The sequence below is a fragment of the Octopus bimaculoides genome, chromosome 15 (assembly GCF_001194135.2).
Source record: "Octopus bimaculoides isolate UCB-OBI-ISO-001 chromosome 15, ASM119413v2, whole genome shotgun sequence".
NCBI classification, from domain to species: domain Eukaryota; kingdom Metazoa; phylum Mollusca; class Cephalopoda; order Octopoda; family Octopodidae; genus Octopus; species Octopus bimaculoides.
The window spans coordinates 14,760,860-14,777,771 of record NC_068995.1 but is presented as its reverse complement, the minus strand read 5'-3'; the positions used below and the strand labels follow the sequence as shown (position 1 = coordinate 14,777,771).

Here is a 16,912-nt window from a genome sequence, read left to right as displayed (position 1 = left end):
ATAGCCATTTGAAGTTTTATAAAATCCCATTACATGTATTTTTATAATTAAATATTATTAGGAATTGAAAAAAAAAAAATTGCTAAAATATTTTGTGTATTACAGAAGTAAAACTGATCTATTGCACATAAATTTTAACAACAAAATCATATATGGCCCCTCAAGGGTTATGTGGACTCTTGATTGAATGCCACTGTGCTAAAGGGTTACTACTGTGCTACTGTGGACTCTTGATTGAGTACCACTGTGCTAAAGGCTACTACTACATATGCAGAGCTCATATGTAGTAGTAGTAGTAGTAGTAGCAGTGACCCTAAATAAAGAAGAATGTGAGGTGGTGGTAGGGTGATGGTAGTGGTAGAAGTGATGGTGGTGGTAGTGGTGCTGGTCTATGTAAGTCCTTACCTCATCACTTTCACTGTCAAAATCACTGCTGTTAGGGATCAGGATTTCCTCCTCAGCTGCAACTTTCAACACTTTGTTAATGCTGATTTCTAACTGAGCACGAAGATCTCTGAAACAAACCAAAGAGAAACCCCTCTTACATTTAATTACATGCTGTCATCAAGTTGCTGGGGGTTGTAATTATGGTCGTTAAAATAACAACAATAAAGATAGAAGAAAAGGAATTGTTCCAAAATGGTAAGGAATTATTGAACAACTAATTTAATTTTAGTAAAACAGAAGTGTTGTTGGTCAGTGAAGTAATTCTGCTGAAAACTTGGTCTTTGGATATGCTGGTGCTACATATCTGGGCAAAATATCTGTTAATCTTATCTTTCAAAGCTTTTGTAGAAAAGGTGATGGTCAATTAATTCAGTTTATTGTGCAGTTGTTAAGAAGTTTGCTTTGTAACCACATGGTCTCTGGTTCATTCTCACAGCAGAGCATCTTGGACAAGTGCCTTCTATTATAGCCTTAAGCAGACCAATGCCTTGTGAATGGAATTGGTAGAGAGAAACTACCTAGAAACCTGTCATTGATATATGTACAAGTACATAAACATTATCATTTCCAACAACCATTACAAACTATCACTAAATTCCATCCAAATTTACGAAACATTTTTCTATGAATTTTATACTAGAATAACAGCATTTTTCATAAAAAATCTCTAGTTTTTAACAGGACAGGGAGATTTACATAGAGAAAGCAGTACAAGGGTTTAATAGTTAAAGGAAGGCCTGAAGAGGAACCAATGGATATAACTGCTAGTTTTGGGTATGATGATGATGCTAATATTAATTTGATAATTAATGGAGGTGATTTAGAAAAGAAACAGGTATGTGACCAACTACATACCCAGAACTTTGAACAGAACTTCAAACATTGAATATGTTTTTACAAGTTAGATTGAAGAGGAGGAGAAGGGACAGTGCTTTTGACCTTTATGGATCAAATTAATCAATCATAAAAGTATTAATAAGAGATTTTAACAATCTATGTATCAAGTTTCGATTAGGGAGCAAATATTTAAGAAAAAGTGGAAGTGGATTGGTAGCACAATTAAAAAAGACACACCAAATGTAGTGAAAAGTGCTTTATAGTGGAATCTGGATGGATATAGAAAGAGGGGTAGGCCTAAGAACTCGTGGTGTAGATCAACACAAAAGGAACTAGAGAAAGGGGGACATTCATAGCAGAGTATAAGTACAGAAGCGAAAAATTATGCGACATGGAATTCAATTATAAGTGGCCTATACTCCGCATTGGAGGGTTAAAGGCAAGAAAAAAAGAAAATGTATCAGTGTTTGAACAGATGTTTGGTTAGATAAAATAAATGACTACTAACATTTTCAGTGACTTCATTAGTTTGTCGAAAAAAATAAAACAAAATGATAAAGAAAATGTCCGTCTTAACGAAACTTCTAACTATTGTGAAAATACAGTTCAAGGTTTCTTCATAATAGTTAGACTGGTTTAAGAGGAACTACAAGAGTTGTTTTAATTAAGCTGTTACATTGTTGAAGAGGGAGACAACCAACATCATAATTATTAATGATTATTTTTATGCCCCAAATAAGGCTAAACCTGTGCAATCTGTTGAACCTTACTTACCCCCAATGGTTTCCTTTAGTTGTCCGTTTCAATAGATTCTTCTGAAATTCCTGGGTGCCACAGCCTAACTGAGTGATAGCAAAGACTTGTAGTAAAGCTAATGCTTTCTTCATTAAAGTTAATGTCGTCTGGCGTAGATTCTGTCAAATAAGAATAAATAAACAACAATAATTTCAATAATAGTGGTTTCAAATTTTGGCTCAGGATCAGCAGTTTTCGAGGGGAGGGAGAAGTCGATTACTTATTTTAGTGACCCTGAAATGATGAAAGGCAAAGTAGACCTTTGGTGGAATTTGAGCTCAGAACATTAAGACAGATGAAATGCTGTTTACCATTTTGTCTGGCATACTAATGGTTCTGCCAGGACACTGTCTTTTAATAATAATAAAAGGTTTTGGTTCAGGTACAAGGCCAGCAATTTTGAGTGGAGGTGAGGATTAAGTCAATACCATTGGCCCCATTACAACAGTTGAGTATTTTATCATCCACTCACCCTTGTCCTCTAAAATGATGAAAGGCAAAGTTGACATCAGTGGGATTTGGATTCAGAAAGTAAAGAGCTGTAAGAAATACCACAAGGCATTAAGTGTGAAGCTCTACTGATTCTGTCAACTTGTTTTCAACATAGGCATGAGGCAATAATTTCTTTTTTTGAAAAGAAGGGGAGTGTTGATCAATTAATTCAACACCAGTATTTGACTGGGACTTTATCAACCCTTGAGGAATGAAGCAGAAAGCTAATCTTGGCTAGATTTGAAATCTGGACACAAAGAGCCATAAAAAATACAGCCAATCCATTGCCCTTTAATATCCTTTCTAATTTTGGCACAAGGCTGGCAGTTTTGAGGGGAGGAGAAATTCAATTAGATTGATTCCAATACTTAACTGGTACTTATTATATTAACCCTGAAAGGATAAAAGCCAAACTTGAATGAAAGGCAGTAATTGGAACTCAAATTTAATGTCAGAAGAAATGCCACTAAGCAATTAATTTTGAAGTGCTAACAATTTTAGCAGCTTGCTCTTTAATATCAGTTTCAAATTTTAGCACAAGGCCAGTAAGTTTGGGGGAGAGGATAAGTCAATTACATCAATCCCCAGTACTCAACTAGTACTAGTTTATCAACCCCAAAAGGATGAATGGTAAAGTGGATCTTGGCATAATTTGAACCCGGAATGTAAAGACAGGCGAAATGTCACTAAGCATGCTAATGATTCAGTCATTAGCATGCCCAGCATGCTAATGATTTTGTCAGCTACCTGCTCTTTAATATCAATAATAATTACTTCTCATATTAGTTGAATGTTACAAATCTGTAAGAGAGTGTTGGGTGTAATTAGTTAACTTTAGGACAGATCAGGTACTTATTTCCATTAACCTCCTCCGAGGGAAGGATTAAAGTAGTACTGTATTTAGACTTGGTGAGACCCTAAGCTATATATAAAACTTGGCAGCTCCTTGTTAAAACATTATACCAGATGGTTTCAAAAAAATTGTAAATGCATATGGTAATTATTCTGAGTTCTCTGAGGATTGTGAGGGCCTAAATGGTAGCTTGTAAAGCTTGTCTCTAAATCTGACATTGTGTGAATGGCAAAGTTGTGTGCACTTGAGAATATCAATTAAGCCTTGCTCTCATGTAGTTTTGGCAATTATAATCCATGAAGAGAAAATAATGTAGGCTTGACAACCAAAGGGTTGTTAGTTTGTTTAAGTCAGAACCAGGCCTACTGGTTCTGGTGGAAACTGTGTAAAAGTGTTTTGAGGCTTGGATGGACTCAAGACTATGGTAAACAACACTTGCCCAAGATACCATGAATGGTAACTTGGTATTTCATACAAACTTCTTAACCACCCACTTAGCTAAGCTGGTTCCAAATCACCCGCGCACATACACGCACACTGTTGCTTTCATTCACATATCTTAATCTGTGCTGTCATTACTCTCTGCAGTTCACTCCCTTGGCCATTTTACATCTGAGTGAACAAATACAATAAAGTTGTAATGACTCCTTAATATTACAAGGTAAAAGGTAAGCTCACTAGTGCTGGTGCCATGACTAAAACACATCCTGTACACTTTGTAGCAGAGTCAAGAGGACATTATAGTCTTGTTGAAAACATGACAGGCTCTTTTGTGTTGTTACCATGATAAAATACATCTAGTACACTCTGTAAAGTAGATGGTGATTTGAAGGGCATTCGACCACAGAAACCAAGCTCAAAATGAAACATATGGGTGAAACATGGTTCTCTGACCAATCTAGGAGTGCATTATCTCTGAATAAGAACTGATCCAACCATGACAGGCAATACATCCTCATTGCCAGATATATATGTTTCCACAGAAAACTGGAAAGGAAGGAAACCTGTGACACTTGTTTACAACCATCACATGATGTCATGCCAAGGAAACAGTAACACACACACACACACACACACATATAACAGGCTTTTCTCAGTTTCCATCTACAAAATCCACTCAAGGTTTTGGTTGGCCTAGGGCTATAGTAAGAGACACTTGCTGAAGGCACTATGCAGTGGAACTAATCCCAAAACTATCTGGTTGGTGCTTGTGCCTACATATATTTATGCATATGTGTGTGTGTGTGTGTGTATGCACACAAACATAACAGTGAAATGATTTTTTAATGGAAAGCAACTTACTTCTGAACTAGCGTTATCAGACAATCCCCGCTTGTGGTTTGAACTTTGAGCAGAATCTTTCATATCAACAGAAGAAAATGTCTGCAAAGAGATTAGATTTACATTCAAAACATTAGTCATATTTATTTAAGTTTTGACAATTTTAAGTCTGTAATTTTAAAAAATATCTCAGAACTGTTTTAAGAAGCTGGTGTCAAAGTTTTTATTTTCAATCTTGGAAACAAAGTGTAGTGGGGTAACATGCAAACTGTGAATTATGAGTGCTTTTTTAACTATAAGGAGAGAAAGAAAGAAATATATTTTAATTAATATTGAAAGGAAAAGTGTGTCAGCTTGTTTCAGTTATAAAAGAGTTTTTTAATTAATTTCATTGTTGGTAGATGTGAAATAACAAACGGTGGTGGTTTTAATTATAATTGAACATTTTTTCTCATTTATTTTAAATGGTAAAAATTTATAATGTTAATAACTAATATTAAGAGAAACAGCACTGAAATGTTAAAAAGAAAAATCTTTACTTCACAGACTGATAGAACAGTGAGGAGGGATAGGATGAAGAGTAAAGGAAAATAAAAGGTAGGGAGAAGACTATAGGCAAAAAGAGAGAATGTTTACCTTTCCATGTACAGAACATGTACACCGTTCCTTTCCTAGAGGACCTGGACTTGTAGCTTCCCCTACAGAAAGGAAGGGAAAATAAAAAGAAAAAAAACAATCTATTATATAAGGTTACATTTAACTCTTTAGCTTTCAGACTATATCATATGTAATGTTTATATATTGACGTTATTTTAAATTAATCAAGCATCACCTTGTAGCTTAGAAATTTTAATGATTTGATAATTTATTTTCAGAATAACATTGTAGTGTAGGTGTGAGAGGCTGAATCCTACAGGTTATATATACATATATTTTTTATCTGTGAAAGTGTAGTTGTGGCCATTTCCAGTGTCATGTAAACTGCAACCCTGCCGGTGGTGTGTGAAAAGCATCATTACACTCATGGAGTGACTGGCATTAGGAAGGGCATCCAGCTGTAGAAACAATGCCAAATCAGACTGGAACCTGGTGCAACTCTCTGGCTTACGAGTTCCAGTCAAACTGCCGAAGCCATTGCAGCATGGAAAGTGGATATCAAGTGGTGATGAGGATAAAACCTTTCATGTGAACTTGTGGTGCATAAACTCATGTTTATATCGCTAGTGGGAGATAATCATCCATTATTGCCACCTCATGTGATTTTGGCCTTGGTTGGCTTTGTCAATGGCAGATGTCTGCAGCTAGATATGGCAATTTCTCTGTCAGCAATATATATATATATATATATATATATATATAAAATCATTCAAGCGAGGTCGTTGCCAGTGCTGCTGGACTGGCTCCCGTACAGGTGGCACGTAAAAAACACCTTTTTGAGCGTGGCCGTTCCCAGTACCGTGTGACTGTCCCTTGTGCAGGTGGCACGTAAAAGCACCCACTACACACTCTGAGTGGTTGGCGTTAGGAAGGGCATCCAGCTGTAGAAACTCTGCCAGATCAGATTGGAGCCTGGTGCAGCCTTCTGGCTTGCCAGTCCTCAGTCAAATCGTCCAACCCATGATAGCATGGAAAGCGGATGTTAAACGATGATGATGATGATGATGATATACATATATATGTATATAGAATCCCAGTGTCTAATCTGGTATTGGTGTTGCAAGTAGCCAGTGGGCTTATCAAAATATAACTAATAGGATCAAAAGCAGCATTAATACCAAAAGGTAATATCTATCTCCACTTAAAAGTGAATGTTGAGTTAGAACACAAAATACTGTGTTATTTGCCATGAGAGAACATCTCATGTGAACTTGTGGTGCATATAAGCACTTGTGTTTATATCACTAGCAGGAGATAATCATCTGTTAATGTTGCTGGAACTACAAGATCATGTGATTTTGGCTGTCTTGGGCTTCTATTTCAGCTAATTAAATCCATTTACTAGGTTTTGATTGGAACAAGGTTAGAGCAGATGTCTACCCAAGTGCCATACTGTGGAATAACCCTTTAGCATTCAGATTACTCTGTCAAATGTAATACTTGCCTATTCACATTGCTTTGAATTAATTATGCATTATCTCACAGCCTTGAGTTTTCAAATGATGTAATTGTTTATTTTGAGAATGACATTGTTGGATAGGTGTGAGAGGCTGGATCTGGCCAGTTTGAATTTAAAATAAGTAGAATATTTTGGCTGGATATGGGTGGCTTGAATGCTAAAGGGTTAGATCCAAAACTACGTGGCTGCAAAATAAATTTCTTATTCACACATGCGTCTGGGAGTGTGTGTGCATGTGTGTGTCTGTGTACATACACATTCTTACACAAAGTTCTAGGAAGGATCTGAAGTGATTTATTACTACCTTCTTCAACTAGACAAGGACGCTTCTGCAGTGGTTGCTCAGCTTGCTAGTGACAGAACTCAAATCTTCTTCAAATCATACCCTACCCGACATATATATATATATATATATATATATAAAATGGACACATAAGATAACATATTCCAAGACATACTGCTTCAAATTAAGACAGAATCATCATCATCCAGTGTTTTAAATTCTGGTTTGTCCCAGTTAACGGAGGTTGGCTGGATCTACCTCAATGCCATAGCAACTGCCCTCACACCATCTCGCCTGGTTTTGGGCATTCTCCTTTTTCAGACCAACCCTCCCAATCTCCTCCTCCACTTGTCCCGTCCACGTCCTCCACCTGTTCCGTCCACCTCCTCCACCTGTCCCGTCCACCTTATCGTCAGTCTACCTCACTTTTGCACTCCTTTGGGAAGTGGGCCTCCGAAAGGGGTTTCAGGGAATAGTGTCCCTGCCTTCTTGAGCTAGTTTTCCACGACATTTCTTAAAAATCATGGTAGAGGTCTTGGTCTCAGGACCACTCGTATCTAGAAACTGAGGTTGGGGGCAAGCAAGGGCATGCTCCCTGTAGAAAATTCAGCTCCAAGAAAGTCTCAAATTAAGACAAAATGCTTTTGATTAATTGGGTAATTTGGTTTGTAAAGAAATTCCTTCGGTTATTATTTTGTAAAAATTTCTCAAAATCTCACAAGATCTCCCCTTCTCCCTCACTCTCTCTTTCACACACACACTCACAGATACACACCCAGAGACACATGTTTAAAGCTAATTATTTACTCTGATTCTCTGGGTTTCTCATTCGTGTGTGTTCGTTCAAGTGACAAAATGACGGATAAAGGAAATCTATATGTACCAGAGACACACAGACGTTCATATACATACATGCTAAATATAGACACACCCAAGCACAATTTGAAATGCAGTGTCTATTTCATGCATTTTATATGCATTTGAGAATTGTAACTGTCAGGTTTATTTTTATAAAAGAGAAAATAAAAAAAAGGAAGAAAAAACAAAAAAAAAAAGAATTGCTAACTTACCTTGCAAAAACTGAATAAATCTTTCTAAATCTGTAATTTGTGTTTTGAGCTGGTCAACAAGTTTTCCTTTCACTTTAGCAGGATTAACAATCTAAAGAAACAAGATACAAACAGTTTTACATAACAACAACAATAATAATCATTTCTGCTATAAGCATAAGACCTGAAATTTTGTGGGAGGAGGGTATAGTTGAGTACATCAACCCCAGTGCTCAAGTGGTACTTATTTTGTTGACCCCAAAACTGATCTTGATGGAATTTGAATTCAGATCGTAAAGACAGACAAAATGCCACTAAACGTTTTGTCCGGTGTTCAAACTATTCTGCTAGCTCACTGTCTAATAATAATAACAATCCTTTCTACTATAGGCACAAGGCCTGCAATTTGGTGGAGGGGGCAAGTTGATTACATCGACCCTGAAAGGATGAAAGGCAAAGTTGACCTCAGCAGAATCTGAGCTCAGAAATGTAGTGGCAGATAAAATACCACTAAACATTGCGCCCAGCATGCTAATGATTCTGCCAGATCACCACCTTAATAATAATAATAATAATAATAATAATAATAATAATAATAATAATTTCTTTTACTTGCTACAGGGACATCAGATGAGGGCATTACAAGGACAGTTTACAATTTATGTGGAGGTTTACATAAAATTTCCTTGAAGAGAGACTGTTTGCTATAACATTATATAGGAGAATTTTTTTTTATTCAATTATATTCCAAATATGAGCTTGATAATAATCAAGTTAGTTATTTTTACTAAATCCCTCCAAAGCATTTATTATTTTTTAAAAATAACTAATAGGAATACATAATGTATTAGAAATATAGTTAACCAAAAGGTTTCAATTAACTTACCTGCCCAATGGCATTGTCTACAATTTCTTTCAGTTGATCAGTACTGAAAGAAGAAACACAAAGATTAATAAAACATTGTCTTTAGCACTTTGAAACCAAGAGTAGACTATAGTGGACATGATTTTGCTGAACTGTAGCCTTGGAAGATGCAAAATTGGGCTGCTACATGGTTTTTATGTTTACAGCAGAAAATAATGTTTCCTCCACCAGTCAGTGGGCTGTAAACACAAATCTAAGTGGTTACTCAGTCATGGGTCTTCTAGGGTTTATAGTCAAATGAAACCAGGCCTACTAAAGCATACTTGAAAGTTCAAAGGATTAAGGAGTGTTTGAAAATAAGGATAACAGGGTTGTTACCTGTTGCTATGCTGCCGTTAAAAATATTTGCACACACCTTTGTAAATTGTTCAAAGTGAAAGTCTTTTTTTAAATCTTGCTATAAAGGTAACGCTGGCATATATCTAGTTGAATTTGGTTGAATGAATATAGGGAGAAAGTGAACGGGTTTGGAGATCAGTGTAACTAATTAAACAGCAAGTTGTTGCCCTGTTAGAGAAACAACCAAGTGGAGACACTGTGAAATGAAAGTGTCATCTTAGTTCTCATTTATTAAATCTATTGTAAACTGCTAGGATGACTTATTGACAGGTTCAGGGAACTGAAAGATTTATTGCATACATACATACATAGATAGATACTAGTTCATGTTCTAAAAAGAAATATCAGTATTCTCTATGTAAAAAGCTCTTAGTACACTCTGTAAAGTGACTGGCATTAAATTTAGAACTTCTTAGATTCAAACTTTTCAATTAAATACTATCATTGCAAACAACATTGTTTGCTTCAATCAATTTAATAGGAAAATTGGCAACTACACTGGTTTCAAGTTTGGAAAGTCACAAGTCATGAAAACAGAGAGGTATTCTTAAGTTGACACTGGCTCTTACAGGGCTTTTTATATGGTCAACAGACCTTCTAGAAATAACAGAAAAATACCCCTCAAATCACACTGTACAGTGTTAAAAAATGGAAGAGCATTCTGGATTATGTCGATAGCGATACACTATACCTGGCAAAAAATGACGGGATGGTCATGACAAAAATGTTTTTGATCATAAGTCTGCTCAATCAAGGCCTACTTAGGGTTAAACAACCATTTCAGTATAATGAAAATTATTGTAAAGTTGAGAACAAAGAAATTTTTTCCTTACCTTAAGTGGTCAAAATTCTCTAGTTTTAAGTCCAGTTTGTTCTTGAGTTGGTCAATAAGTATTCGTTGCTTCTCCATCATCTGATTAGTTGGGAGTCCAGCTTCACCATTCTTTGGGAAGAAAATGGTTAAGAGTTAGCAATAATAATAATAGAAAATGTGACAATGGATATCAATTAGTCCAGCTCTACAACTATCTTTATTAATAATATCAGTACTGTTGTATCACTGCAGATTGGGGTTTTGTTTCTTTTGTGCCACACAACTGGCAGACATAGTAGCACAGATGAGGGGGCAAGGGGTCAACCCACCCTGAACAACATTTTAGTGGAGCAGCATTTTGGGGTTTGCTGTATAAGTGTGTCCAGGCTTGGGGGAGATAAACTCATGAGCTACCCCAGGCAGCATGAACTACTAAGCAACCAATAAACTATAAGTTCCTACCAAAAGCTTCCTTAGGACTCAGGGAGTATATAAAAAAAAGACAGGGTTTATATTTTATGTCAAAATATGAAACATTATTGCAGGTCTTATCCCAAGAAATTTACTTTGCAATAAAGGGGTTACAAGTTTGATTCCACTCCAAGATATCTTAGACAAGTGTCTCCAAACATAGCCTTCGGTCATCTTAACCTCAGTGAATAAAACCGGGTAGATGTAGATGGAAACTGTGTAGAAGCCCATTTAGGTGGTAGATTTAATCTAATTTAATATCATCACTTGGTGCTTTGTTTACCTTTAGTGCGGTCCATTATGCTAAAAGTACCTTAGACCATCCTGATGATAGCCTATAAACCATTGTCTTCTTTCCTTTTTCCTCCAGCAATCTTGGAGATATGTTTTTTTAATTGCTTAGTCAGGGAGGGAAAGGCTTTGTTCATGACCCTTTATTTTTGGGGAGACTATGAAAAAGTCTGATAGGAGAAAAGAATCCTCACCCTCTTACAGGCAGTCAAAAACTTAGAGGTGTTTGAGTGCCTGTAAATTACTTTTGAGTGAGGTGTGCCTCATATCAGAAGTTAAAGCCATCACAGAGCAATGTGCAATAAAGTGTTTTGTTCAAGAACACAAGACACCACTCAGTCTAGGAATTGAACCTGTGATCATGAGTGCAACACCCAAACCACTAGGTCTTGTGCCCTCTTTGTCAAGTGTAATATTTATTCACACTGTTTTAAATTAATAATGTATTATTTCATAGCTTCAAGATTTCAATGACGTGATTGTTTATTTTTAGAAAGACATCGGGATCTTGTTCAAAACGGGGGCACCAGTATTTTCTTAACGAAACACTTTGAAACTTGGGATACTGGTAGAATGTGTCATATAAAACATCTTTTTCTCTTAGTCTTCTTAACAAAAAAACGTACATCGCAAGTTATTCCATGTTAAAGTTGTCGTATTTCTGTAATTTCAACCAATGACTGACGTCCATTCAGCCGAATACAGTAAGTGCTGACTACGTAAACAAACGATTGTCAAACGATTTTGGCGGTGATAAAATTATTATTTCCTTGTCAAAAGATGGCTGAAGCATATTGGCAGTAGCTAATAAACCTTTCTATTATAGGCACAAGGCATGGTTTTTGAGGGAAGGAGCAAGTCGGTTAGGTAAAACGGACACATGTGTGTTGCCTCTGCAAAATGTCAGAAGTAATGGAGATTAAATACGCTTTACACCGCTTAGGAGTAACTGTAAAAAGCTGAATACTTGTCAGTGATTGGTTGAAATTATTGAAATAAGATAATTTTTTACATGAAATAAATCCGAATACAAAATTTATTTTCTGTTCTATAACACAAAATAGATAAGTATACGAAGTTTGAAAGTCTTTCGGTACCAAAAACACTACATAAAACATTAATGAAAACTGGTGCCCCCGTTTTGAACAAGATCCAGACATTGTAGGCTACACGCTAGAGACTGGATCTGGCCAGTTAAAGTATAAAATAATTAGAATATTTGGGCCAGATATGGTCGGTTTAAATGCTAAAGGGTTACAGGTCTTCTCTGTCTGACATAAACAGTAAACATGCAAGATATTGATTGTCTCAAACAGTTAAGTTACTGGATTTGGATAATGCATATGTTAAAGAGTTAAATTGGCATAAAGAACACAAAATGAAAGAATTTTTTTTTATAGAGAAACAATAAAAAAATTTCAGAATATTGCAGTGCTTTTCATCTGTCTGTTGACATTGATCTCATATCTACCACAACATTCAATCAATGCCAGCTCTCTTATTGCCAAAAAGAGTGTTAGCCATACAATGATCACCACTGCTAAACTGCATGCACGCAAGCACACACGCATGCACTCACACACACAAGGAAAATATAAGCCCTAACTGCATTCTTTGTTGGTGTTTACAACTTACTTTATATGCATATAATTCCAAGTCTTCCAGCTGCATTTTCAGTTGATTGATTAATTCTTTCTGTTTTTCCCGCTGTTCATTTATTTTAATTCCCCGCTCATTGTCATTCTAAAATGTACAAGAAAAAGAAAAAGGTAAGAGAGAAAAAAAAGGGCAATATTCCATAACAAGTGAAAGAATAAAATATACACCTGTGACCAGGAAATTTCTCTCCATTAGTTCCAGGTCCAATCTTTTCATGTAGAGAGATGTAGTGAGTATGTTAGATTCATAGTGTTTGTTGTCATGTATTGGTTGTGATAGAATGCATCAGTACTATGTATTGTGTGGAGTGATAAAGCATTCATTATCATCATTTAATGTCTATTTTCTATGCTGGCATGGGTTGGATGGCAGAACAGGAGCTAGCCAGCTGGAGAGCTGTCCAGGCTCCAGCTATCTGCTTTGGCATGGTTTCTACAGCTGGATGCCCTTCCTAATGCCAAGCACTTTATAAAGTGTACTACTGAGGAATATCAACCGTGTGGGGTAGAAGCACAGCTTAATTGTGTGTTGTGGAGGCACTGTTCAGTATCTTGCATGTTATGATACAATGTTTCTGCGAGAAGAGCAATGAGAGGTGTGTCTGCCAAGTGGAACTGTAATTCTCCTGAAGATGGAAGTATATTTGAAGCATAGACAGGTGTCCATGCTTCACTCAGTGTAGCTAAGGTTGTTAAGCTATCTAATGTAATATTATATGTTGAGTGGAGTATGAAAAGTGTTGTGTGCATGAGGAGAGAGGGCAGTGGAATTGACTGTTGTGAAGACATACAGGTCAACCCACAAAATTTAGAGAATTTGTGATACCATTAGACATGGGCTCAACATTGTGAAAAATAAATGGCAGGGGTCAATCACAATGGGTTTTTGTTAAAAACTGATAGTGATTAGAATGGCGTGAATCAGTGTTATGTGTATGTAAAAAGTAGTTGTTTAAGCCCAGGTCAGTCCTGAACACACATACATACATCATCATTTGATGTCCGTTTTCCATGCTGGCATGGGTTGGACAGTTTGACAGGAGCTGGCTAGGCAGAAGACAGCACCAGACTCCGCTGTCTGTTCTGGCATGGTTTCTATGGCTGGATGCCCTTTCTAACACTAGCCATCTTACATAGTGTACTGGGTTCCTTTTATGTGGCATCAGCACCAAATCAGTCAAATATATTCTTGTCATAGCTATTCCATCTGTTATTCAGAAATAATTTATACTTAAGAATATGTGTCTTTTTGTTATTTTAAGATAGCACAATAAGAATTTTGTATGTAATGCAAGAGGTGGTGTTAGGTAGTAGACGAAGAAATGTCATGGAGTTTGTTCTTTCTAAATTCTTATTCTTTGATATATCTGGATGGATGACTGAATGGATAGGTGACATAAAAACCAGCCAAAAGTTTGGCAGTTTCACATCTTGTCACAATCACTACAATGTATTCATATATAGTCATTTGAGAGCTAAATTTGTCTGTTGGCCTTTGGCAGAGCCCATCCCTATTTAACCTAGAGTGGTGGGAGTTGGACTTGGAATCCCAAGTTAATAAGCCCCTCATCAGTTTTCAAGTACTGCTACTACTTACAGCTGTGCATTGTAACCTTGTAATACATGTTCATATACAGACAAACAAGATCATTTGAGAGCGACTGCATCTGTTGGCCTTGTATTACAAGGTTATAATGCACAGCTGTAAGTAGTAGCAGCACTTGAAAACTGGGGAGGGCCTTATTAACCTGGAATTCCAAGTTCAACTTCCACCACTTTAGGTTAAATAGGGATGGGCTCTGCCAAACGCCAACAGACAAATTTAGCTCTCAAATGACTTGTTTGCCTATATATGAATACATAGGTAACAATGCACAGCTGTAAACCAGAAGCAGCACTTGAAAACTAGTCAGTGAGTTTGTTAACTTTGAATACCAAGTTCAACTCCCACCACTTTAGCTTGAATAGGGATGGGCTCTGCCAACTCGTTAACCATAGATATTGATACTACCAGAAAGAAAAAGTTTTTGGTGTTGTCACGGATACACAATGCATTATGGGTCATACCAATTGTAGAATATTTTTGTTTTTTTTATCCATTGTCATATGTAATCTATAGTTTTAAGGATGATATATAGCAACAGTCTTATCTAAAAATCAATTTTCTTCACTGATGTATTTTTGGAATGATAGGATTTATTCAAATATCAACTGGCATTTATTCATTTTAAATCTTGTGTAAACAAGATATGTAAAGCGTGACACACATTTTTAAAATGTCAAGTAAACATACATGTACAACGTATTTCTTGTATGTGTATATACTTCACATTAATAAGAGATGTATTAGATAGCTGAAGTGGGATGTATGTGTAATCCCAATAAGTTGTATGTGAAATATGTAAGTTTTCTTTGTTACAACAATTCATAAGCAACTAGGCAGATTATCTTAGGATTTACTCAATGTAAAAGATAGATTAGAAGAAAACAAAAGATATCTAACCATATCATCATCATTGTCACATCCGACAGGCAGCATACATCCAACTACATCTGGAACACCTTGGAAAGCGAGTTGTTCCAACTCTTTTAATAGAACCTGCACAAAAGAAAATAGTGATTTTTTTTAAAGCATAGATACAAGGCTTTGAATGATACAGTTGATTAGATCAGCATATTCCCCAGCAGTTAACTGGTACTTTATTTTCTCAACCTTTGAAAGGATGTTAGGCAAGAGGATGACTTTGGCAAAATCTGAATGCAGAAATGTAAAGGGACATAACTAAATACCGCAGGGTATTTAATTTGGTACTCTAATGATTCTGCCACGTACTTGCAACAACAATAGTAAAAATAAGAACAACTACACTAATAATTGATTATAATTTCAATATGACAAGTCAGTTTAATAGTTGTAATAGTCATTCCATTCTAAAGACAATTAGATTCTGGAAACAGAATCACCAAAGTTCTCATCAAAACAAAAATGAATTCATTTTAACGAAGCTGAAGATCTGTAAGAAACTATGTGTATTTATCTTTGTATCTTTTATTTTTTATTGTTTCAGTTATTGGGTTGAGGCACCATGCTTGGGCACCATCTTGAATGGTTTGGTTGAAAAAAATAGACCCCAGTATTTATTTTTACGTTTGATACTTTTCCTATTGGTTTCTTTTGCTAAACTACTAGGCTACAAGAAAGTAAACAAACCAACACTGGTTGTCAAGTGTTAGTGGACACACAGAGACATACAAAGACACACATATACACACACACATATAAATATATATACAACTGGCTTCCACACAATTTCTACAGATTCACTGTTTGGCCAGAGGTTACAGTAGAAGACACTTGTCTGAGGTGGTGCACAGTGGGGCTGAAGCTGAAACCTCATGGTCACAAAGCAAGCTTCTTAATCACATAATAACCACAGCCATACTTGTACATAGGAATACAGAAAAAAAAAAGAAAGAAAAACAGCTCAGCAAGGTGAAAGAGGTATTTGGTTGCTTTTCAAGAAGGTTGAGTGACTACATAAGGTGTTATTTGTTGGATTTGTTATGGCTATAGTAGTTGTTGTTTAACCCCAGGTCATCTCCAATTGGGCAAACCTTTGCCCCACAGGATTCCAGTTTTGATTATCCCATCTTTTGAAAACAACAAGAACTACATTATTCAATGTATCTTTCTTTTAAAGATAATACAGAGTAACTTGAGCAAGATTTGGATGCTATTTCTAGCAGGTTGAACGACCATGTAGTGGTTCCTTCAATAGGTTCCTTAGTTGCAGTGACTATAATTGATGGTGCTGCTATTTTTGTTTCGCATACATGCCAGCTCAAGAGATGGATGTTAAACAATGTCAATGATGATGATGAATGAATTCAGCTCTGATCCAGTAGACACTCCAGCTGTGATCATACTATTTTCTCTTCAGACATAGAGTAGTCAAGACTACATTATCAAATGTCAAGGCCTCCTCTGCCATAAGCTCATTAAATTGGTTTCCTGGATTCTGTAGCAGATATTCCCTGCTTCCTGGATGGGACACTGGTCCCTCATAGTATTACTCCGAGCAGACTGGAGCAATGTGAAATGAAGTGTTTTGGCCAAGAACACAATGCGTTGCTTTGTGCAGGAATTGAAACCACAATTTTACAATCATGAGCACAACACTCTAACCACTAAGCCACATCCAACCACATTATCAAATATAACCTTTCCTTTTTCAAGACAGTGATGAGAGAACTTTGGTTT

At 36.3% G+C, this 16,912-nt stretch overlaps 1 protein-coding gene across 1 annotated transcript in view; it reads right to left on the bottom strand.

Annotated features, from left to right (window-relative positions):
* Window positions 1-16,912, bottom strand: part of LOC106876861 (RUN domain-containing protein 1) — an 89,190-nt gene that overhangs the window by 16,129 nt on the left and 56,149 nt on the right. Inside the window, exons 4-12 of the mRNA XM_052973187.1 lie at window positions 15,155-15,250; window positions 12,629-12,736; window positions 10,251-10,360; window positions 9,040-9,082; window positions 8,175-8,265; window positions 5,342-5,403; window positions 4,727-4,807; window positions 2,059-2,198; window positions 406-514 (exon numbers count right to left, since the gene is read on the bottom strand). Of these exons, the coding sequence (XP_052829147.1) occupies window positions 406-514; window positions 2,059-2,198; window positions 4,727-4,807; window positions 5,342-5,403; window positions 8,175-8,265; window positions 9,040-9,082; window positions 10,251-10,360; window positions 12,629-12,736; window positions 15,155-15,250 (840 nt within the window). The remainder of the gene's footprint in view (window positions 1-405; window positions 515-2,058; window positions 2,199-4,726; window positions 4,808-5,341; window positions 5,404-8,174; window positions 8,266-9,039; window positions 9,083-10,250; window positions 10,361-12,628; window positions 12,737-15,154; window positions 15,251-16,912) is intronic.